Source organism: Ovis aries, chromosome 14, assembly GCF_016772045.2.
Source record: "Ovis aries strain OAR_USU_Benz2616 breed Rambouillet chromosome 14, ARS-UI_Ramb_v3.0, whole genome shotgun sequence".
Lineage (NCBI taxonomy): Eukaryota > Metazoa > Chordata > Mammalia > Artiodactyla > Bovidae > Ovis > Ovis aries.
The window spans coordinates 63,155,941-63,179,038 of record NC_056067.1 but is presented as its reverse complement, the minus strand read 5'-3'; the positions used below and the strand labels follow the sequence as shown (position 1 = coordinate 63,179,038).

At 46.4% G+C, this 23,098-nt stretch overlaps 2 protein-coding genes across 4 annotated transcripts in view; one reads left to right on the top strand and one right to left on the bottom strand.

Moving 5' to 3' along the window:
• NLRP2 (NLR family pyrin domain containing 2) overlaps positions 1–7,578 on the top strand; it is a 32,845-nt gene extending 25,267 nt beyond the window's left edge. For both annotated transcript variants that reach the window (XM_042232489.2, XM_042232490.2), the window contains exons 7-12: positions 1,374–1,538; positions 2,920–3,090; positions 3,432–3,602; positions 3,813–3,983; positions 4,601–4,771; positions 7,210–7,578. In XM_042232489.2, coding sequence (XP_042088423.1) covers positions 1,374–1,538; positions 2,920–3,090; positions 3,432–3,602; positions 3,813–3,983; positions 4,601–4,771; positions 7,210–7,348 — 988 coding nt within the window. In that variant the 3' untranslated portion in view covers positions 7,349–7,578. The remainder of the gene's footprint in view (positions 1–1,373; positions 1,539–2,919; positions 3,091–3,431; positions 3,603–3,812; positions 3,984–4,600; positions 4,772–7,209) is intronic.
• Positions 7,579–8,044: 466 nt separating this feature from the next.
• On the bottom strand, positions 8,045–21,519 carry GP6 (glycoprotein VI platelet). 2 transcript variants are annotated; one of them, XM_060398187.1, is made up of 8 exons: positions 21,437–21,519; positions 18,711–18,746; positions 18,336–18,593; positions 16,785–17,069; positions 15,226–15,279; positions 13,566–13,625; positions 11,938–11,992; positions 8,045–10,440 (listed from the first exon to the last, which is right to left on the bottom strand). In XM_060398187.1, the coding sequence occupies exons 1-8, from the start codon at positions 21,468–21,470 to the stop codon at positions 10,242–10,244; spliced, it is 981 nt and encodes a 326-aa protein (XP_060254170.1). In that variant the 5' UTR covers positions 21,471–21,519; the 3' UTR covers positions 8,045–10,241. The 2 variants fall into 2 exon arrangements, with proteins under 2 accessions (XP_060254170.1, XP_004015939.1); XM_004015890.6 differs by having other exon boundaries at positions 11,942–11,992.
• Between the last annotated feature and the right edge of the window lie 1,579 nt (positions 21,520–23,098).

Genomic DNA, 23,098 nt, shown 5'->3' with positions numbered 1-23,098 from the left:
CATTTTTGTCCCCCTAAGACAGCAATTTAGTTAGAATTTTCCTGGATCTGAGGTTCGTTTGTGTAGCTAGTCCTCTTTGGGTATTTTTTTCTCAACACAGAGAAATAAGAGCTCTTCCCACTTTGGGTTTCATTGGCTCTGCAGTCCTGATTCTAAGCCCAAGAGCATTCCTTGGAGTCAAAGTATTCAGCAGGCTGTTAACCAACATTTCAGAAATGGAGACTTGATTGAGATTAAAACGTGCTGATTTGGGATCATTTAGGACCACAGCCCAAGAGACACAGATTCAGGAAATGCTTGAACTGTGTTCCCCCTGACTACAAAATTGAGGAGGTTTATAAAGCAGAAAATGCAGTGTTACAGTCAGTTACCTGAGTTGTTTATCAAGAATTATAATTGGAGCTGGCAAGAAATAAGAGTGCTCCTTGAGCAAGGATTGCTTGGGGTTTGAAATGGTTACATAGTTACAAGGGGAGATTGGAGGGACTATAAGAGTGGGGTTGGAGGGTGGTGTCCTTGGGCTTTTTAAGAAAGTGCAAGTTCTCAGTGATGCAGAGAGGTGTTTGAGACCAGATTCTCAGTAGCCACCTGACTCCAATTTTGAATACCTGAACTGTGATTCCTCCATTATAATTTTGTCATCAAGAACATAGCATTGTTGAAATGCATCCATTGGTAACACTTCAAGGAAAAGAGATGCTGCCTTATCTTTCTCAAGAAGCCATAGGAGAACAGCTTTTGTCTAAAATGACTGCTTATGACTGACTTCCCTTTGGCAAAAGTTTGAAACAACTAAAGAAATTGGAGCTTCTACTTTCATAAGATCTGTCTATCATCTATCTGTCTATCCATCTATCCATCCATGACATGACAGCTACTAACAGCTCAGATCTTTTTCTTCTATGAGAAGAACTGGATAATTAAAGTTATTTCCTGCTTTAAAAAAAAATGAAACTTGAGCTTCTAATTGTAATGAGCTGTTCATTAAACAGCACAAAGTTTCAGGTATGCAAGATGGTAAGTTCTGGTGACCTGATGAACAGCAATGTGATGACTGCTAACATTACTGCTCTAAATACTTGAAATTTGCCAAGACAGTTCATCATACGTTGTCCTCACCACAGAAGAAAAGAAGGAAGGGGATCTGTGTGCAGTGGTGGCTTGATAGTAGGGGTGACTTCACAAGGTACTTGTATATCAAAACATGGAGTCATGTGCTTTAAATATACACAGTTTTATCTGTCAACAGTATGTCAATAAAGGAAAAAAATGAAAAAAGTCAATTCTAACATTTAAGCCCATGGCAGCTCTTTATTCTATGTGTATGCAGTATAGGTATACAAACTCCAGCTAACATCTGTTTCTTTTCCCAGCCTCAAAAATATTTCCCCAGCTGACACTTATCGGAACTTCTGCATGGCTTTTGGTGGTCACAAGACTTTAACACATCTGACCCTTCAAGGAAATGACCAGAATGACATGCTTCCCCCATTGTGTGAGGTCTTGAGGAACCCCAGATGTAATCTGAAATATCTCAGGTATATCAGCCTCACCACTGCTGAAAACCCTCAGCCTGTGAACAGAGCTAGCACAAACCTACATAGCAATGCTGTGCAAATCAGAGGGGGCAGGAATCCCTTATTCTGACTGGATACCCCACGCCAGTACTCTTGCCTGGAAAATCCCATGGATGGAGGAGCCTGGTAGGCTGCAGTCCATGGGGTTGCTAAGAGTCAGACACGACTGAGCGACTTCACTTTCACTTTTCACTTTCATGCATTGGAGAAGGAAATGGCAACCCACTCCAGTGTTCTTGCCTGGAGAATCCCAGGGACGGGGGAGCCTGGTGGGCTGCCATCTATGGGGTCACACAGAGTCAGACACTATTGAAGTGACTTAACAGTAGCAGAGTCAGAACGACTTAACGACTAAGCAACAACCACCACCCCTTAAGGCACATGCCCCAGAATAGAAAATGAGCTGGAGGGGACTCCCCTGGAGGTCCAGTGGTTAAGACTCCATGCTTCCCTTGCATGGGGTGTGGGTTCGATCCCTAGTCAGGGAACAAAGATCCCACATGCCAGGCAGCGTGGCCCACCCCGCCCCCAAAGAAAGAAAAACATGTTACCTGTATTCTACTCCTAGAAATGCATTTTCTTTATCATGATACTATATATTATGTTCCAATAAAGTTTTATTTGCTCATGATGAAGAATGTGTACCTCCAGGAATAGAATACGCATCTGCAGATAGAATATAGTTGCACAATATGCTCAGGTGGCTGGATTTCTAAATAAGTAGTTCTTGGTGTGTCATCTCCAGACCACCAGTAGCAGCACCATCACTGGGGAACTTGATAAAAAGGTCCAAATTCTTGGGTCTCACCCAGATTCTTCAGAATCAAATTCTGGGTATATGGTCCAGGAATTTGTTGAAAGACATCTTCCAAGTGACTGCAGGATACCTTAAAACATAGATCGCTGGCCTCTACATCTAGAGTCTCTAGATGATTTGCATTTCTACACAGTTACCAGATGGTGCTGATGCAACTGGTCCAGGAATCACACTTGGACAACCTCTGCTCCAGATAATTTAGTCCAGGGTTAACATAATGGCATACTAAGTCATTTCAGCTGGGTCCAACTCTTTATGACCCCATGGACTGTATCCCACCAGGCTCTTCTGTCCATGGGATTCTCCAGGTGAGAATACTGGAGTGGGTTGCCATGCCCACCTCCAGGGGATCTCCCTAACCCAGGCATTGAACCCACATCTCTTAGTCTCCTGCACTGGCAGGTGGGTTCTTTACCACTAGAGCCGCCTGGGAAGCGCTAACATAACAGAGTGAGACAAAACTGTAGACAGTTGTGTGCCCAGTGTCTGGTCCTCATGAATGCCTTGTTGCCATTTCTCCTGCAGGTTGGTGTCTTGTTCTGCCTCCGCTCAGCAGTGGGCTGATCTCTCCTGCTGCCTCAGAACCAACCAGTCCCTCACATGCTTGAACCTCACAGCAAATGAGCTCCTGGATGAGGGAGCCAAGTTGCTATACATGACCCTGAGATATCCGACGTGCTTCCTACAGAGGTTGTCGTAAGTCTCTCCTCTCTTTCCATCGAGCGTCTTTGTGGTAGATGTAGGGTCACACAGAGAAGAGAAGAGGTGGCACCTGGAATTGCTGGGTGAGCAGGCTGGAGCACCCCACTGATATAGACGCCTGGCTCCCACTTTTGGCCCCAGACAAATGGCTCATCTGACTCACCCTTCTCTCATTCCTGTCCCTTTATGACCACGATCACTAGCACACCACTGACAGAGGGCAGAGAATTAACAAAAAGGGGTGTGACCGAGGACTCTAGTCATTGAAGACAGTCAAGAAAGTTGGGTCCTGGAAATGCTTTCACCATCTGGCTATCTGTGTGGTGCTTTTGCAGGTTGGAGAACTGTCACCTTACAGAAGCCTATTGCAAAGATCTGTCTTCTGCTTTGATTATCAACCAGAGGCTGACCCACCTGTGTTTGGCCAAGAATGCTCTTGGAGATCGTGGGGTGAAACTGCTGTGTGAGGGCCTGACTTACCCTGAATGTCAACTGCAAACCCTGGTGTAAGTCTGTGCTGGCTGTGTGTGTCTGTGTGTGCGTGTGTCGTATGTATACATGCATACTGCATTCAAGTAGCGCAGTTTCTAGTTACAGTCTCCAGCGTCTTCAAACTCATCTAAAAAGCCATGGCTTGAGATAGATGGTCATGGTTTTGGTGTGTCTCACTGGTGAGGAAAAAGAAATTTTTTTTCTTCATGTGATCTGATTTCTAGGCTATGGTGTTGCAACATAACCAGCGATGGCTGCATTCATCTCTCGACACTCCTCCAGCAAAATTCAAGCCTCACACACTTGGATCTGGGGCTGAATCACATAGGAATTATTGGACTGAAGTTTCTGTGTGAGGCTTTGAAGAAACCACTGTGTAAACTAAGATGTCTATGGTGAGTTACCGTTTTGTGAACTTTAGTGTGTATCTAAAAGGTACTATCAATATAGCAGACCTCCCCCGCAATTTTCATTGAGTATTTTAAAAATTCCACCAGGATGGGGCTTTCCTGGTGGCTGAGTGGTAAAGAATCCACCTGCCAATACAGGGGACACGGGTTCGATCCCTGATCTGGAAAGATCCCACATGGCACAGGACGACTCTAAAGCCTGTGCTCTGGAGCCTGTGAGCTGCAAGTGCTGACGTTTGCACACCCTGAGCCCATGCTTCCCAACAAGGGAAACCACTGCAGTGAGAAGCCTGAACGTCATAACTAGAGAGTAGCCCCCACACGCCGCAACTGGAGAAGGCCCGCACATATCAGCGAAAACCCAGTGCATCCAAAAGTAGGCAAGTCTTTAAAGAATAAATACAAATTAAAAATTCGACCAGGATGGCATTTTTCATACCCACACGCAAAATTTAATCCCCAAATTCATAGTGAACCACGGAAGACCCCAAATCAACCCTGACCACAAAGACCACTACCACCCAAGTGTGTGCCTGGCACATGGGGTGATATCAACAAGCATTGGTTGAGTAAATCAGTGAATGTGTGTGTTTCACCTACAGGTTGTGGGGATGTGCCATCACTCCCTTCTGTTGTGCAGAACTCTCATCTGCCCTTAGAAGCAATCAGAACCTGATCACGCTGGACCTGGGCCAAAATTCCTTGGGGTCCAGTGGAGTAAACATGCTGTGTGATGCCTTGAAACTTCAAAGTTGTCCCCTCCAGACACTCAGGTATGATCCTCCTACTCCCCTGAGTGTTTGCTCCACGATCCTAGGTTATGGGGGAACACAAACTATAGGAATTTGTTGTAGGCATCTAATGCTCACATTCAACTTTCATTTATTGATGTCTGGTTATGAGATAATTTTCCCATAGGTTCCTTCCGTTGTTTTGACAGAGAAGATGAGTCGAAGGAGACAAAAACTCAACCTGGAAACCAAGAGGCTGGACTTAGGGTTTGTCTACCTGAGGGGGAGTTGTGGCGGCCAGCGATTGTCTCATTAGGGAAATGGAATCACAGCTCTTATATGGTGTTCTCGGAAAGTTTGTTTGTGGACTGTATTAGTTACAGAGGTCCAGTGGGTCAATGCCAGACTTAGAAGCATGTTCTTTGGAGTGAGTTTGCTGTCTAATCGAAGTAATCTGTGATCATAGAAGCTATCAGCAACTGCTTGTCTTCTACTTGCTCACTGTTCTATTGTTCTTGCTCTATTGCTGATTTGCTGCTGTGGCAACAAAGAACCATAAAACTCTTCCCAAGAGTGTGGGAACTTTTTTAAATCCTCAAATGCAACCTAGACAATTAACGGCTTTTGTTGTTGTTCATCCACTAAGTCAGGTCCGACTCTGCAACCCCACGGACTGCAGCACCCCAGGCTCGTCTGTCCTCCGTGATCTCCAGAGTTTGCTCAAATTCATGTCCATGGAGTTAGTGATGCTATCTAACCACCTCATCCTCTGCTACCCCCTTCTCCTTTTGCCTTCGGTCTTTCCCACCATCAGGGTCTTTTCCAGTGAGTTGACTCTTCGTATCAGGTGGCCAAAGTATTGCAGCTTTGGCTTCAGCATCAGTCTTTACAATGAATGCTCAGTGTTGATTTTTTCAGTATTGACTATTTGATCTCCTTGCTGTCCAAGGGACTCTCAAGCGTCTTCTCCAGCACCATCCTTGTTCTTAGAGTAACATATTTGTATCTTCTGATCTGTTCTTCATATCCCATTTCTGATTCCTTTAACACTTTCAACCACACACAGATCATCTGTGGGACTATTTTTTTGTTTTTCTACCAAAGACTATGACCAACCTCTGACAATCATGAATAGACACAACTACATCTGACCTTGAAGGGTCATGTTTTAAATATTTTGAAGCTAGTTTGCCTATATTTTAGCAAAAGTTATATTGATTGCTGACAAGGCTTCTGCTCAAGCTAGCTTAAGGTTGATGGGGTACATGAAGTTTGGGGACAGGGGTGGTCTGTCAGCTTTACTGAGATATAATTAACAAAATTATATATATTTAAGGTATGCAATGTGATATTTTGATGTATGTATATATTGTGGAATGAGCATCACAATCAGTGTAATTAACACCCCATTGCCTCACATAGTTACATTTGTGTGTGTGGTGTGAACACATAAGATCTACTCTCTTAGCAGATATCAGATATACAATACAGTATTATTAACTATAGTCACCAAGCTGTACATAAGACCCCCAAAACTTTTTCATCTTATAACTGAAGGCTTGTTGCATGGATATATTGTGAAACTCAAACAACAAAACAGATTTTGATTAATATGCCAGCAAAATCGGGACTATAATGCCAATCAGAAACACGGCAGCCAATATCCTTGGTCTCCTGGTTTTATAATTAAATTATAATTTTAATTTAATTATTCCCTCTGCTTCCCTGGTCCCCATTTCCACATACACATGACTGAATATGGTTACTAAAAGGCAAATCGAAGAAATGAGACTGGTCTTATCACAGGTCACATACGGGGTGGCAGTTATCTAGAAGCTCGTAGCCAAGGAGCATAAAAAGCTAATCCCACTGACTTAATTCAAGTGTGTCTGCCTGATCCTGGATTCACTAGATAGAAGTTATCAATGTTATGGAATAGGTAGGTTTTAGACGGACATCACAGAGGTATTCATCAACTCCATCTCTAGTGCCAAGCATGATATGATAATCACCCAAGATCATTCAAGCACCCAAAGCTATGCAGTGTCTTTATACCATCACAGTGTTAACCCAGGGCTTCCCTGGTGGCTCAGGGGTAAAGAATCTGCCTGCCAATGCAGGAGACCTGGGTTTGATCCTGGCTCAGGAAGATGCCCTGGAGAAGGAAATGGTAACCCACTCCAGTATTCTCACCTGGGAAATCCCATGGACAGAGGAGACTGGTGGGCTACAGTCCATGACTGTACAGTCAGACATGACTTAGTGACTACACCACCACCACCACCAATGCTAACCCAGTGGCATCTTTTTTCCTGACCAAATTGATCTGGAACTCTACTTTGCAGCATAGAATAACCAATGGAGATGGCCCTTGCTCTGTAAATCCCTAAATCATGAGCTTTGCCAGGCACCTGGGCATTTGGAGTGAAGTTCCTCAAAGCAATAAGAAAATGTTCTCTCTCCCACATTCTACCTCCTAGGTTGAAGATAGATGAATCTGATGCTCGAATCCAGAAGCTGCTGAGAGAAATGAAGGAAAGCAACCCACAGCTGACTATTGAGAGTGATCATCGAGACCCAAAAGATAACAGACCTTCTTCTCATGACTTCATTTTCTGAATCCCCCTGGAGCCATTCATTCCCCAGTAAATTCCTAGATCATCAAGGTGATGGTGAACTCCCCAAGATCCTTCTCAATGTTGTTAGTTGCTTAGCCAGATGTTAGTTTAGCCGTGGTTGAGCCTCTGGTTTACATAAAACATACACTCATCACTTAACCCTGGGGTGGATGGAATGTCTGTGTCTTGAGGATATCAAGAAAAATAAAGGTGAAAGCATTCATGAGTGAAGTCTTATTTATGAATGGATTTCAATTGAACTTAGAGAAAAGCTACTTTATTCAGGGAGAACTTAGCCCAGGGGTGAGGGAATGGGAAAGAAATGTTGGTGATCACATTGATTTGTCTGCGAAGTCATTGCCCAGATCTGGTATTTCTTATCTGTGTGGCTAGATACCTGACAAGTCTTCCTCATTGGAGTATTTCTCCTACTAACCCGGAATATTTTGCAGGCCTCTTAGGTGCTTCAATGGCCTTCCCTGGTGGCTCAGAAGGTAAAGGATCTGCCTGCAAGGCAGGAAACCAGAGTTTAATCCCTGGGTCAGGAAGATCCCCTGGAGGAGGAAATGGCAACCCACTCTAGTTTTCTTGCATGGACAGCAGAGCCTGGTGGGCTACAGTCCATGGGGTCACAAAGAGTCAGACACGACTGAGCGACTAACACACACATACATGAAGTACATGCATGATGCCATCATTGCTCTGATTAACTTTTAATGATTCCATGTTAATGATTTAATGATTCCACAGAAAACAGAACTTCATGGTATGCATAGCTCTTCTTACAGCCCCCAGAATTCCCTTGTGACATACAGAAACCCCAAACTCCTTAAAGCAACAGTACAAGAATTACTTTTTTATTAGAACCTTTTTCTTTTAATTGAATTATAGTTGATTTACATTGGTGTGTTAATTTCTGCTGGTCAGCAAAGTGACTCAGTGATATATACATCTATATATTCCTTTTAATGTTATTTTCTATAAGAATTACTTTCTTATTAAGCACTATTTTCTTCCAAACCTTACTTCCTTCTAGATAGTTCCTCTAGCCCAAGTGGCACAGAGGGCACACTGGGGGCGGGCTCTGAGCTCAGAGTCGCCAGGAAGGCAGGCAACCTGGGGGCTGGCAGTGTTGGGGGAGGGGCCAGATCTTGCCAATCTTCATCACAGCTCCTGGGGGAAGTTCCCTAACAAAGTCAGGGTCTGAGATTCACTCTGGTAGGAACTGGAACCCCAGATGTGTACCAGAGTCATACTCATGGGAGAACCAGACTGGACTTCATCTGAAGACTGTGTCAGCAACAGAGAGGCTTCTGTTTAGCAGGAGGGCACCCAGCTAGGTGCCGCAGTCTGGCAACAGGAAAAGGGAAGTATTTCTGACTTATGTCACTTACCTCCCTAGGACAAGTGACCCCACACAGACAGGGATGGATGTCAGGTAGTAAAGTTGGGTTGGTTTGGTTTTTTTTTTTTTCCTTTTTATTAAGGTGAAATTCATGTAAAATAAAAGTTACCACTTTAAGGTGAACAACTCAGTGCCATTTAGTACGCTTTGTTATGAAACCACCACCTCTACCTAGCTGCAAAAGGTTTTCATCATTGCAAAATAAGAAAAGGAAAAAAAATCACTGATTAAGTAATTACCCTCATGCTAGGAAAGATCAACGGCACAAGGAGAAGGGGGGTGCCAGAGGATGAGATGGTTGGGTGGCATCAGCAACTCAATGGACATGAATCTGAGCAAACTCCGGGAGACAGTGAAGGACAGGGAAGCCTGGTGTACTGCAGTCCATGGGGTCAAAAAGAGTCAGACACGACTTAGCGACTTATCAACAAGTAATTACTCCCTATTTCTTCCTTGCCTCAACCCCTGTCAACCACTAGTCCACCTTCTGTCTCTATGGATTGACCTATCCAAACCTTTAGGATAAGCTTAGGACTTTGGACTTTTTTTCTAATATAAAGGCAAGTCATTAACATGCTGCTTATAATTATTATTATATTCAAAGGGGAAAGAATAGAAGACCCAAAAGCCTGAAAGAGTCAGGTACAACCCAAGAAACAAAAAGATGTTTTTTCAGACTGTAGCTTAAGACAGTGTTGGCATGAGGGTTACATTTGGGGATAATCAGAAAAAAGAAAAAAAAAACCTCAGGAACTGATTCACTTTCCTGCATACCAGAAACTAACACAACATTGTAAATTAACTTACATCAATAGAATTTTAAAAAGAAAAACACACAAGGCAGGTGGGCAACGGGGACACATGGGAGAGTTTTGGGCAGAGGATGGATTGGGTCAGCTGTGAGAGGGGGTGATGTCAGAAGTCAATCCTCAGTGGGGAAAAGAGGGTGGGACGAACTGAGAGAGCAGCCCTGAAACACATACCCTACCACGGGTAAAACAGATAGCCAGTGGGAATTTGCTGTATGACATGGAGCTCGAACTGGTGCTCTGTGAGAACTAGAGGGGGGGGAGGTGGGAGGGAGGTTCGAGAGGGAGGGGCCATGTGTATGCCTATGGCTGATTCCAGTTGCTGCATGGCACAGACCAACACAACACTGTAAAGCAATTGTCCTCCAATTAAAAATAAATAGAACGAAAAAAATTAGTCCATCTGGAGGGACTTCCCTGGTGGTCTAGTGCTTAAGACTCTTCTTTCCAATGCAGGGGGCGTGGGTTCAATCCCTGGTTACAAAACTAAAATCCCCGCATGCCTCGCAGTCCGCCCCAAAAAAAAAAAAAAAAAATGGCAGTGAGCAAGACAACAGTGAGTAGACTGTGGCTCTCATAGTCCACTCACGCTAGGTCCCCTCCCCACTCGCGCGACCAAGACGCAACCAAGCCTGAGATTCTAGTGACGGAAGCCTCGGTTGTGACCGTCTGGTCGACCCCTATCCTGACGACCCTTTGGTTTCTGGGTCTGCGGGAGGGGTGGGAGTGGCCTGTGTGCAGCTCTGATCCGGTGCATCGTCGGAGGTTTCCTTCGGCTGTGCCAGTCTTCTGCCAGAAGCCCCGCCAGGAGAATCAGAATCACAGCCGCAAGGCATATCCGGGCCAGATTGCCCTTGGTGTAGTGCTGGAGGGCAAGACCTAGAGGAACAAGAAGAGACAGGAGCAGATGATAAAAGCCCAGCTCCAAGGGGACTTCCCTGGTGGTCCAGGGGTTAAGACTTGACCTTCCAATGCCAGGGATGCAGGTTCAATCCCTGGTTGGGGAGCTAAGATCCCTCAAAGCCAAAAAACCAAAACATAAAACAGAAGCAATACAATGAAGACTTTAAAAGTGGTCCATCTCCAAAAAAATAATGATAATAGTCTTGGGGCTCCCCTGGTGGTCCAGTGGTTTAAAATCTGCCTTCCAATGCAGGGGGACACAGGCTGGATCCCTGGTCAGGAGACTAAGGTCCCACATGCCACAAGCCTGTGAGGCTTGACTACTGAGCCCAAGCACCACAACCAGAGAGAAAACCACGTGCCATATCAAAGATGCCTCAAGCTGCAACTAAGAAGCAGCCCAGTCAAAAATAAAAATCATAAATAAATAGTGAACAAGCAAACAAACAAAGCTCCTCTCCAGAACCCACTCCAAGCCACATACTGGGTTTGTCACGGCCAAATCCTTCATCTGAAACCCTATTACTCTCTGCTAGCTAGAAAAGCTATGACAAACCTAGACAGCATATTAACAAACAGAGACATTACTTTGCAAACAAAGGTCTGTCTAGTCAAATCTATGGTTTTTCCAGTAGTCATGTATGGATGTGAGAGTTGGACCATAAAGAAAGCTGAGTGCTGAAGGACTGATGCTTTTGAACTGTGGTGTTGGAAAAGACTCTTGAGAGTCCTTGCACTGCAAGGAGATCAAATCAGTCAACCCTAAAGGATATCAACCATGAATATTCACTGGGAGGACTGATGCTGCAACTGAAACTCCAATACTTTGGCCACCTGATGCAAAGAACTGACTCATTAGAAAAGACCTTGATGCTGGGAAAGATTGAGGGCAGGAGGAGAAGGGGACAACAGAGGATGAGATAGTTGGATGGCATCACCAACTCCATGGACATGAGTCTGAGAAAACTCCAGGAGATGGTGAAGGACAGTGAAGCCTGGCATGCTGCAGTCCATGGGGCTGCAAAGAGTCAGACACAACTGAAGAATAACAAGCTAGGATGCCAACCTCCTTCCTCAAGGATTCCTCTCATCTTCACCAAGCATCAGGACTAGATAAGCCCCATTCTTTGAGTAGCATGTCTTCCACTCACCCCCTCACAGGCCTCTGATACAACTTCTCCCCACACACAGACACTACCTGGTTGTTTGGCTGATTGTGGAAGAGGAGACTATCATAAGGGGTGGTGCAGAGATGAAATTTCCCTTCTTCTGACCTTTTAGATAATCTCCACCTTCACACTGGTCTTTGCCCAATTCTGAGCTCCATATGCTAACACTACTCCTCCCCTTCTTAGCTGACACACCAGAACCCAAGACCAGAGAGCTGCAGCTTCTCTGCAGGGAAAGCAGCCAGTTTGGGGTAAAGACATGGGCTAGAGGGGGCAGGAAGCTGGTCCAGAGAAGGACACTTACTCACCAGTTGGAGGGTCTGACTTCTTTGGAAGGACAGTGATATTCCTAGAAGCCTCTGGGAATCAAAAACAATAAGTGTAAAGAGGTGGAACCATCTCTTCTAATCCTGTTTCTACCCAATCCTGAACAGCTGCACTGAGGGGCAGAATTCCAGGTTTTTAAGAACAGTGTGAACCACAAAGGGCTTCTCTGATGGCTAGGTGGTAAAAAAAAAAAAAAAAAAAAGCCTGCCAACGCAGGAGACACGAGTTCAATTCCTGGATTGGAAAGATCCCCTGGAGGGGAAAATGCCAACCCATACCAGTATTCTTGGCTGCGAAATCCCATGGACAGTGGAGCCTGGTAAGCTACAGTCCACGGGGTTGCAAAGAGTCAGACATGACTGAGTGAGTCGACAACATGAACTGCAGAGTCAGAGTGTTCGGATTGGAACCTCAGACTCATCACTTATTAGATGTGGATAGAATGACAATGTTAGTCACTCAGCCATGTCTGACTCTTTGCAACCCCATGGACTGTAGCTCATCAGGCTCCTCTGTCCATGGAATTCTCCAGGCAAGAATACTGAAGTGGGTTGCCATTGCCTTCTCCAGGGGATCGTCCCAACCCAGGAATCAAACCCAGGTGTCCTGCATTACAAGTAGATTCTTTACCATCTGGCAAATGACTTAACAGCTATGGGGTCAGTTTTCCTACTCCTCCTGAGAGTGACTGGGGACCAAGAAGGGTTTTGAACATAGGATGGAGAAGAATCTCCTCAGAGTCTTGGAAAGAACCTGCTGGAATCAGGAACCTAAAGTGTGTGGACCCCATGAAGATAGCTAAGGAATCCTCAGGGAATCTGCCAGGGTTTTCTGTCTTGAAGGAAAAGGAAACCCTCCCTAGAGAAGCCAAGGGCAAAGAGCACAACAGTGGGAGGGACACCTAACTGCCCTGGACTGGAGGATGTACTGTGTCCAGAGAACTACAATCTATGCGGGGCTGAAGCCCAGGACCGTGCCTGGAAGCAATGGCAACACAGCTACATCGATCAGAGCCAAGCTGGAAGAGCACACACCAACGGGATTTCCCTGAGGGTCCAGTGGTTCAGACCCTGCACTTTCAGTGCAGAGGGCGTGAGTCTGATCCCTGTTTGATCCCATGCAGCACAGCCCACAAATTAAAGAAACAAAAATTCAGAACTTACTACCCACGTAGAAGCGTTCTTGTGGCAACACACTTAGTGAGAGAAAGTCCAAAAGAAAAAGAAGACCACCACAGTGCTGGGGACGGGAGGGAGGCTCAAGAGGGAGGGGACGTGTGTAGCTGATTCACGTTGTTGTACAGCAGAAACCAACACGTCGTTGTAAAGCAGTTGTCCCTCAATTAAAAGTACATTTAGAAAAGAAGAAGAGCCCAGTGTAGGGATGCGTAATGGTGTCCCCACGGCAGCCTCGGTGCCGCCACCTTGGAAGCAGCCACGTTTCCCAGAATGCTCCTCTTCCCCCGAGCTCAGAGCCCAGCTCCACCCGACCCTCGCCCTCAAGTCGAGGACTCTCCTGGGAAGAGTCAGGTGGTTTTGAGAAGCAGCCTGAAAGCTGACAGCCTCAGATGACGGAAGAGCGAGCTCTGAGTGCCTGGTTACTCACCAGTTGTGGAGGCTTCCTTTGCAATCGAGTGGTTCAGTTTCCTGGAGGCTTCTGTGAATTCTAAGCAAGACGATTATAAGAAAGTGGGTAATGCCGGGTCTGTTCCGTGAGTCCCTACTCCCCTCGCCCCTTCTGAGCTATCCGATCTTCCTGGAACTCATTCATCTACCACACACTGCACAGACACGGAGGAAAGACAAACTCGGAAAGCCCAAGATAAACCCGTCTTCTACTTCTGAGTGGCTTCCTGAGAAACAGCTCCATTCATCCACTGACGGACATTGGGTTACTTCCACGTTGGGGCTGTTGTGAATTCTGCTACTATATGAACATTCACATACAAGCTTCTGTGTGAATACACTTTTTTAAATTTTCTTGACTGTACATACTGAGGGTGAGGGCTTCCCTGTTGGCTCTGCGGTAAAGAAACTGCCTGCAATGCAGGAGACCTGGGTTTGATCCCAGGTCCAGAAAGATCCCACATACTGTGGAGCAGTTAAGCCCCTGTGCTACAACTATTGAGCCTGTGCTCTAGAGCCTAGGAGCTGCAACTACTGAAGCCCACGTGCTCTACAGCCCATGCTCCGAAACAAGAGAAGCCACCACAATAAGAAGCCCGTGTGTCGCAACTAGAGGGTAGCCAGCGCTCTCCACATCCAGAAAAAAAGCCCATTCAGCAGTAAAGACCCAGCACAGCCAAGGACAAATAATTTCTTTTAATTTTCTTTGAAAAAAGGTAGCACTATTGATTCACGCAACAACTTGGAAAAATCTCAGGGGTATTATGATCAGTTCAGTTCAGTCACTCAGTTATGGCCGACTCTCTGCAACGCCATAGACTACAGCACGCCAGACTTCCCCGTCCATCACCAACTCCTGGAGCTTGCTCAAACTCATGTCCGTTGAGTATTATGATAAGGGGGGAGGGGGTGGAGACAATCTTAAAAAGTCCCATGTTGTATGATTCCATTTATATGTAACATTATCAAAATGATAAAATTAAATCTAGGAAGAACAAATTAGCCAGGGGTTAGGGATCAGGCGATGGCACCCCACTCCAGTACTCTTGCCTGGAAAATCCATGGACAGAGGAGCCTGGTAGGCTGCAGTCCATGGGGTCACTGAGGGTTGGACACGACTGAGCGACTTCACTTTCACTTTTTACTTTCATGCATGGAGAAGGAAATGGCAACCCACTCCAGTGTTCTTGCCTGGAGAATCCCAGGGATGGGGAAGCCTGGTGGGCTGCCACCTATGGGGTCGCACAGAGTCGGACACAACTGAAGCGACTTAGCAGCAGCAGCAGCAGTAGGGATCATGGGAGGGGAGAGGTGTCTATAAAGGTGGGACCTTCAGAATATCTTTGTGAGGATGGAATAGCGCTTTTTGTTTTCTTCCCTTGGAACAGTATTTTGAATGCAGTGGTAGTTATGTGAATCTTTGTGATGAATCGACATAGAACTATACGTATATATTGTGCCAATGTCAGATTTCTGGTTTTTCTGTTGTGCTGTAATTATGCAAGAAGATCCCCTGGAGGGGGAAATGGCAACCCACTCCAGTATTCAAGCAAATCGAGAAATCTAGACTAAGAGGAAAAGGATAACGGGGTTCCTGTGCCTGTATACCACAGACACAGGGTGAATGCTCTGAAACCTACCTGTCGCAGTGGAAGGTGGCTCCGTGGGCAGCCAAGTGGGGGTCACAGAGGCCCCTGAGAAATCAGAAAAAAAAAAAAAGAGAGAGCGATCTGTGCACTGTTATGTGTGGTTCCTGAGCAAACCCGTTTCCTCACCTGGAAACTAAAAATACGGACGCTTCCACCACTGGACTGCGGTGAGTCTTAAACAGCGTTTGAAAGGCACACCTAGCACATTCTGGAGCTAATGAATGACAATCCCTGTAGCTGCCTTCCCTACTTTCCAAACTGCAGTCCTGTCCCTTCTTCTGGATCCCTGCAACCTGCCATCTTACAGATCCTGGGAACAAAAGTGGCTTTTGTCTCCTGGGAACCAGATGAGGAGGCAAAAACCGTGGACTATGTCCAGAGAAAGACAGGCATGCTATGTGGGGACAAATGGGGACTGCCAAGGGAAAAAACAGCCCCTTCCCTCTCCCATGACCCTTGCTATCTGCTTGTTTACCCAGACCAATCACCCAGGCATTATTCCCAGGCAATAATACCCAGGCACTATTCATAGCATTCAAATTAAAACAGAATTCAATTTTCCTTTTCCTGGCTTTCACTTTCTCCAGGCTTCCACTGCAGGGGTGCAAGCTCAGTCCCTGGTCAGGGAACCAAGATCCTGCATGCCGCAAGGTGCAGCCAAAAAAAAAGAAAAAATACATAAATTAAAATTTTTAAACAAAAACTGATTAATTAATGTAAAAGTGAATATATGCATGTATATGTATATATACATGTAACTCATTCGCTTTGCTGTACACCTAAAGTTAACACCATATTGTGAATCAACCACAAGTGTGTGTGCTAAGTCACTTCAGTCGTGTCCAACTCTTTGCAACCTGGTGGACTGCAGCCCACCAGGCTTATGTGCCCATGGGGATTCTCCAAGCACAAATACTGGTGTGGGATCCTCCAGGGGATCTTCCCAACCCAGGGATCGAATGTGAGTCTCTTATATCTCCTGCATTAGCAGGCAGGTTCTTTACCACTAGCACCACACTAGCTGAGAAGCCCTGTAAATCAACTATACTCCAATACACATTTTTTTAAAAATAGAAAATCCTGGGCTGGGAAGACCATCCTGGATTATCTGAGTGGGTCCAATTACAAAGGTCCTTAAAAGCCTAAGAGCGAAGCAGGAAGGTGGAAGAGTCAGAGAGAAAGAGAAAGATTAGAAAATGCTATGAAACTGGTTTTATGATGAAGGAAGGGACCGTGGGAGCCAAGAGATACAGGTGATTCTAGAAGCTGGAAAAGGCACCAGAAATGAATTCTCCCCTTGAGCTTCCAGAAGGAAGGCTGGCTGATACCTTGGTTTTATCCCTGCAGGACCCATTTCAGACTTCTGACTTCCAGAACTGTAAGGTCATACATTTGTGAAATTTAAGCCAGCGAACTTGTGGTCACGTGTTACAGAAGCACCCAGACACTCAAACACCCTCCAAAGCCTCTGACTCCCCATGCTCCCTCCCCTGGAAACTTCCATCAGGGACTGCCAAGGCTGGAGAAAAGGTTTTGTCTGTACCCCTGACCTGTGACCACAAGCTCCAGGGGGTCGCTGGGGGCTGACCACAGGTATGGATGTGCGCTGGAAAAGCTATAGCATCGGTAGATTCCGCTGTGGGCGGCAGTCACCGTGACGATGGGGAAGTCTGCCCGGTACCACCTCTCCGGTGTCTTGAAGGGCCTGGTGTCCCCCTCCTTGTAGAGAGCAAATTGGTCAAAACCGTATTGGCTCTGACAGCGTAGAGTCACGGTCACTCCTGCGGGCACCGCCGTGCTGGGCTGGGCTGAGAGCGAGGGCTTGGGGAAAGTGTCTGGGAAAGGAGAGAACTTTAGTATTAAAGACGGTGGCCACTGTGGAAAACAGTATGGAGGTTCCTCAGAAAACTAGAAATAGAATTACCCACCATATGATCCAGCAATCCCTCTCCCACATACCCAGACGAAACTCTAGCTCAAAAAGTTACACACACCCTTGTGTTCACAGCAGCAATACTGACAATAGCTAAGACATGGAGACAGCCTAAATATGCATCGACAGAGGAATGGATAAAGAAGACGCGGCCCATATATACGATGGAATACTACGTAGCCCCAGAAAAGAGTGGAATAACGCCGTTTGCAACAACATGCCATGTGCAACTAGAGACAATCATACGAAGTGAAGTAAGTCAGACAGAGAAAGACAAATAGCACATGATATCAGTTACATGTGGGATCTAAAATATGACACAAAGGAGCCTGTCTATGAAATAGAAACAGACTCGTGGACACAGAGCACAGGCTGGCGGTTGCCAAGGGATAGAGGGTTGGGAGAGGCACGGAGCGGGAGGTGGGGCTAGCAGATATAAGCCTTTACATATAGGATGGATAAACAACAAGGTTCTACTACTGTACAGCACAGAGAACTATATTCAATACCCTATGATAAACCAGAATGGAAAAATATTTTTCAAAAAATGTATATATAACTGGAGCACTTTGCTGTACAGCAGAAATTAACAGCATTGTAAATCAAGTATACTTCAATTAAAAAATATTAAAACTGGGGAGGGGATAAAAGAGAGAGAGAGAAGGTGGTTAAAACTCCACCTTTCCATTGAAGGGGCCAGATGGTTGGACCCCTGGATGGAAAACTAAGATCCCACATGCCCCAAGGGTGTGGCCACAAAATAAATATTTTTTAAGGCATAAACGTGGCTAGAGGGGGGCACATTTTTTCCTCTCGTGTCAGGCTTGGCTGTGACTTGGAATGGCAATCTAGGAATCTGTCTTTATTTAAAATTGTGCTATTGTGAACATCCTAGATTTTTTGTATTAATTTGGGCTGGGTTTTTTTAATATTGCATTAACATATTATTTATGTGGGTTACTGAGTTTGGGGCACCTTCCCTAAATTTGGCACTCAAGACCAACGTCTTGCTTGCCCCACCCTAACCCCAACATCCCCACCACCCTCCCTCGCCCCAGGAATTTGGGTTTAGGGTCTTCATCACCCCCACTCTCACCCTCTTGGCGCCCAGAACAGAGGACCTCGCAGCCTAGAGACTCCACGTCCAGCCCCGCCCACCCCCGGTTACCAGTAGCAACCAGCTCCAGCTGGCTGCTGGGAGGGGACCAGCGCATCCCTATCTGATAGGAGCAGCGGTAGCGGCCGGCTTGGTCTCTTTTCATCTCCGAGATGAAGATCTCCGCCTGGTCAAAATACCTCCCGGATTTCAGCTTCTCCAGGCGGTACAGGTCTGCACCCGGAGGCCCCTGGCAGCGAATGGTCACCGGCCTCCCCAGGGGCACGAGGGAGCTGGGCAGGGCCTGGAGGGAGGGCTCGGACAGAGGACCTGGAAGCGAAGCAAATCCTAGAGAAGCTCAACTTCCGACAGAGCCCTCCCGTCCCAGGCCGTCCCCCCGCTCCTGCCCTCTCACTGGCTGAACCCAGAAGACGGATCTAGACTCACCTTCCGGAGCGCATATCACCTGGCCCAGACACAGCCCTGGGGAAAGAGCAAGCGACCAGTCACCAGGACGTCATGTGAACCCACATCTCCTGCGTGCTGCACACTGAGCTGACAAATTTGCGTGCATTTGCTTTTTTTAATTGAGGATATAGTTGAGAGTCCGTTGGATAGCAAGGAGATCCAACCAATCTATCCTAAAGGAAATCAGCCCTGAATATTCATTGGAAGAACTGATTCTGAAGCTGAAGCTCCAATATTTTGTCCACCTGATGTGAAGAGCTGACTCATTTGAAAAGACCCTGATGCTGGGAAAGATTGAAGGCAGGAGGAGAAGGGGACGACAGAGGATGAGATGGTTGGATCGAATCACCGACTGGATGGACATGAGTTTGGGTAAACTCCGGGAGTTGGTGATGGACAGGGAGGCCTGGCGTGCTGCAGTCCACAGGGTCCTAAAGAGTCAGACTGCCTGAACAACTGAACTGAACTGAACTGATAGTTGATTAACAACCTTGTGTTAGTTTCAAGTATCCCCTTTCTTCTGTCATCATTGTGTGTGTGTGTCTTTTTTTTTCAAAGATACACAAGCACGTGATTGACATGAAAGAAGCCAACCTGGGACGCCTCTGGTGGTCCAGTGACCAGGACTCTGCCCTTCCAATGCAGGGGCCCAGGTTCGATCCCTGCTCAGGGAACTAAGATCCCACAAGCCCTGTGGCATGGCCAGTTAATAAAATTAAAAAATAAACACAGTTAAATTTGAATTTCAGATAAACAACAAATTTTTTTTTTTTTTTTGCACAGTATATCCCATGAGGTCCATAGTCCTGCAACTGGCAGGAGGTAGATTTAAACACTAGCAGCACATTTTTGCAGTAAATCAGGTGGATCTGGTGCTAGCATTGCTTAGTTTGTATTTGAGCCTGTCGCTGCATGATTTAAACAAGTTACTTAATCCCTCTCGGCCTGTGTTCTCGCCTGTGAGATGGGAATAACAGGAGGCCCTGCTTCATCAGGTTGCGATGGGGATTAAATGAGTGTCTATTTAGAAACACAGAGTAGGGCTTCCCTGGTGGCTCAGTGGTAAAGAATCCACACGCCAGTGCAGGAGACACGGGTTCGATCCCTGATGCAGGAAGATCCCACGTGCCCGGGAGCACTGAGCCCGTGCGCCACAACTACTGAGCCGCTGCTCTAGAGCCTGGGAACCGCAACTGCTGAGCCCCGGTGCTGAGACTACTGAAGCCTGCGGGCCCCAGAGCCTGTGCTCCGCAGCGAGAGAAGCCACCGCAATGAGAAGCCTGGGCGCCGCAACCAGAGAGGAGCCCCCATCACCACAACCAGAGAAAGCCCGCGCGCAGCAGCAAAGACTCAGCACAGCCAAAAATGAAATGAAAGCACAGAATAATGCATGTGTAAGAGCTCCGTGAGTTCTTTCAAGGGTGGATAAAGGCGTGAGTGACTGAGGGGCAGTTTGTCTTCACAAGTATGCACTCTTATCCCCGATAACACAACTGCTCTCCCTTCCTGCTTAGCCCCGGGAGCCTCTGTCCTTTTCCGTGATAAAATTCCTTTGAAGAAACAAGGAAATCATGCGCAGACGTGCCCAGAATAGAGCTTGATAAGAAGGAGACTTAAAAAACGCATCTGAGCCTCCCCACCAGTCCTATTAGAGGAGACTCTTACTCCAGTGTTATTGAGATTGACTGACAAATAAAACTCTTACATATCCCAGGTGTATGGCGTGATGACCTGTAAAATAATTACCGCAGTCAAGCTAGTTAACACATCCATCACCTCACATAATTAAATATCTTTTGGGGTATTTTTCTGGTGAGAAATCTAAATTTCAGGTACGTGCTATAGAACGGTTAACTGTTGCCACCATGTTATGACTTAAACCCCCAGAACTGATTTCATCTTATAAGTGGAATTTTGTACCTTTTGACCCATATCATCTACCTCTCCATTACCCGCACCTCCACCCTCAACCGCTTGTCCCCAACCCGGGCAATCACCAAGCTACTCGCTGCTTTTGTGAGTTTGACTTTTTGAGACTCCATGTATAAGTAGGATCCTGCAATATTTGTTTATCTGGCTTATATTGCTTAGCATAATACCCTCAAGGTCCAATCACATCGTCACAAACGGCAAAATTGTTGGCACCAGCACCTAAAGGGATATTGACAAGCTAAATCTATAATCTAGCGCTGATATCAAATCCACCTCAAACAAAATTAAAAATTATAAGACAACAAGGACCTACTGTAGAGTACAGGGAACGCTATTCAATATTTTGTAATAACCTATAAGGGAAAAGAACCTGAAAAGGAATATATATACATACATACATATATAATATATTTGTGTGTGATTCACTTTGCTGAGCACCTGACACTAACACATTGTAAATCAAGTAGACTTTAATTAATTAGTTAATTAAAAACAAAACACTATGGTGTAGTGGGAAAAGGCTGCAGCCCAACGCTCTGAGACCCGTATTCATTTATCAACCCAGCCACGAATAAACTAGAATAATTCACACAAGCAGCATCTCCCTGGGTCCCAGTTTTCCCACCCAGCAATTAAGTGAGGTGATGCCTGTAGGTCACCTCTTGCCCTGAAAGTTACCTCTTGCCCTGGTTCAATTTAAAAAAAAAAAAAAACTAACATTCTTTGTCTCCTAGCCCAGTGCCTGTCCCTCAGCATTTTCCAGAATGACTCACCAAGACAGAGGAGGGCAGACAGGACTGGGGACATGGTTCCTCGCCTGTCCTGAGCTCTGCAGCCCAGGAGGGAAGCCTTGGGTGGGGGCTGGAGCCGGACACAGGGTGCGATGGTGGGGGTGAAGGGTCCTCTCCTCCTCCCCCGTCAGCCTGGCTTTCCCTAGTTGGCACTCATCAAGCCAGAGCCATAGCGTGACTTGCACACAAGCTCCAGGCAGCCTGGCTTATCTCCTGCTGCCAGCCCAGGGTCCCAGCGCGTCTGCCTCATGAGGCATCATCTGTGTTCTGCTACTACCAGTCCCCTACATTCATTAAGGGGGCTCGCAAATCAAAACCCGAATGGGTCAGTGAAATCCATAGAGTCAGAAAGTACACTGCGGACTTCCCTGGTGGTCCAGTGGCTAAGACTCTGAGCTCCCAATGCAGGGGACCCCGGGTTCCATCCCTGGTCAGGAAACTTGACCCCACAGGCTGCAACCAAGACCTGATACAACCAAATAAATCAACGTCTTAAAAAGAAAGGGGGAAAGTACATCGGTAGGGCTTCCCTGCCGGCTCAGTGGGAAAGAATCTGCCTGCCAGCACAGAAGTTGTTGTTCAGTCGCTCAGCAGTGTCTGACTCTTTGCAGCCCCATGGACTGCAGCATGCCAGGCTTCCCTGTCCTTCCCTATCTCCCAGAGCTTGCTGAGACTCATGTCCATTGAGTCGGTGATGCCAACCATCTCATCCTCTGTCGCCCCCTTCTTCTCCTGCCCTCAGTCTTTCCCAGCATCAGGGTCTTTTCCAATGAGTTGGTTGTTCCCATCAGGTGGCCAAAGTATTGGAGCTTCAGCTTCAGCATCAGTCCTTCCGATGAATACTCAGAGTTGATTTCCTTGACGATTGACTGGTTTGGTCTCCTTGCAGTCTAAGGGACTCTCAATAGTCCTCTCCAGGACTCTTGATATTGCTTGGCCCATTCAGACGATCCAAGATCATCTTCCTCCTTTGACACTGGCTGTTAGGGACTGGAACCCATCATCCACCTCGCTCCTCCTTTGCCCTGTAAAGCAGAAGGTTCTGTGGATTAGGATGTGAACACCTTCAGGGGCACCCACTTTTCTGCCGGCCACACTGTTCTTTACAAAATCCTTAAGCAAAGATCCTTTCTGCTTAAATTAAAAAGAATCAGCTTCACCAGGGTTGTTGGCAAGCAAATCAACGGAAAAAACAGATTTTTAAAATCACAAACTCCCCACTATCTGCTTTCAAAAAAAAAACTTGGGGTGTGTTAGCAAGAAGAGGGGTTGGAATTCAGAGTCTGATTCTACAGCGCACTCTCTTTCTGGGGGAGGGTTATAGGTCCTAATGTCCATGAGAACCTCTGACTGCACGGAGATTTGTCTGTTACGTACATGCAAGCAACCTGCGGCCCACAGCTGATGCTAACCACAAACCTTCACAACCAACATCCGCTTCCTTTCTGAAACCAAGAAACCCCGAAGACCACAAGCGTGGAGTCACACATCAGCTTCACCCTTGACTGTTTCTCTGAAGGCTTTGAGGTGGTTCACAAACCCAGCTACAACCTTCAGACGGACGGAAGACGATCAAACCGATCTCCAACAAGACGGCGCAACACAAAACCCAAACCCGCAGAAGCAGCCCAGAGAGGAGATGGT

What these genes read in the sequence shown, in the direction of transcription:
- GP6 (XM_004015890.6), bottom strand. Translation starts at nt 21,470, where the DNA reads ATGTCCCCAGTCCTGTCTGCCCTCCTCTGTCTTG. An exon ending in GTCTGCCCTCCTCTGTCTTG is followed by an intron (nt 18,747 to 21,436) that starts GTGAGTCATTCT and finishes CTCTTTCCCCAG; the next exon opens with GGCTGTGTCTGGGCCAGGTG. An exon ending in GCTGGAGCTGGTTGCTACTG is followed by an intron (nt 17,070 to 18,335) that starts GTAACCGGGGGT and finishes CTCCTTTCCCAG; the next exon opens with ACACTTTCCCCAAGCCCTCG.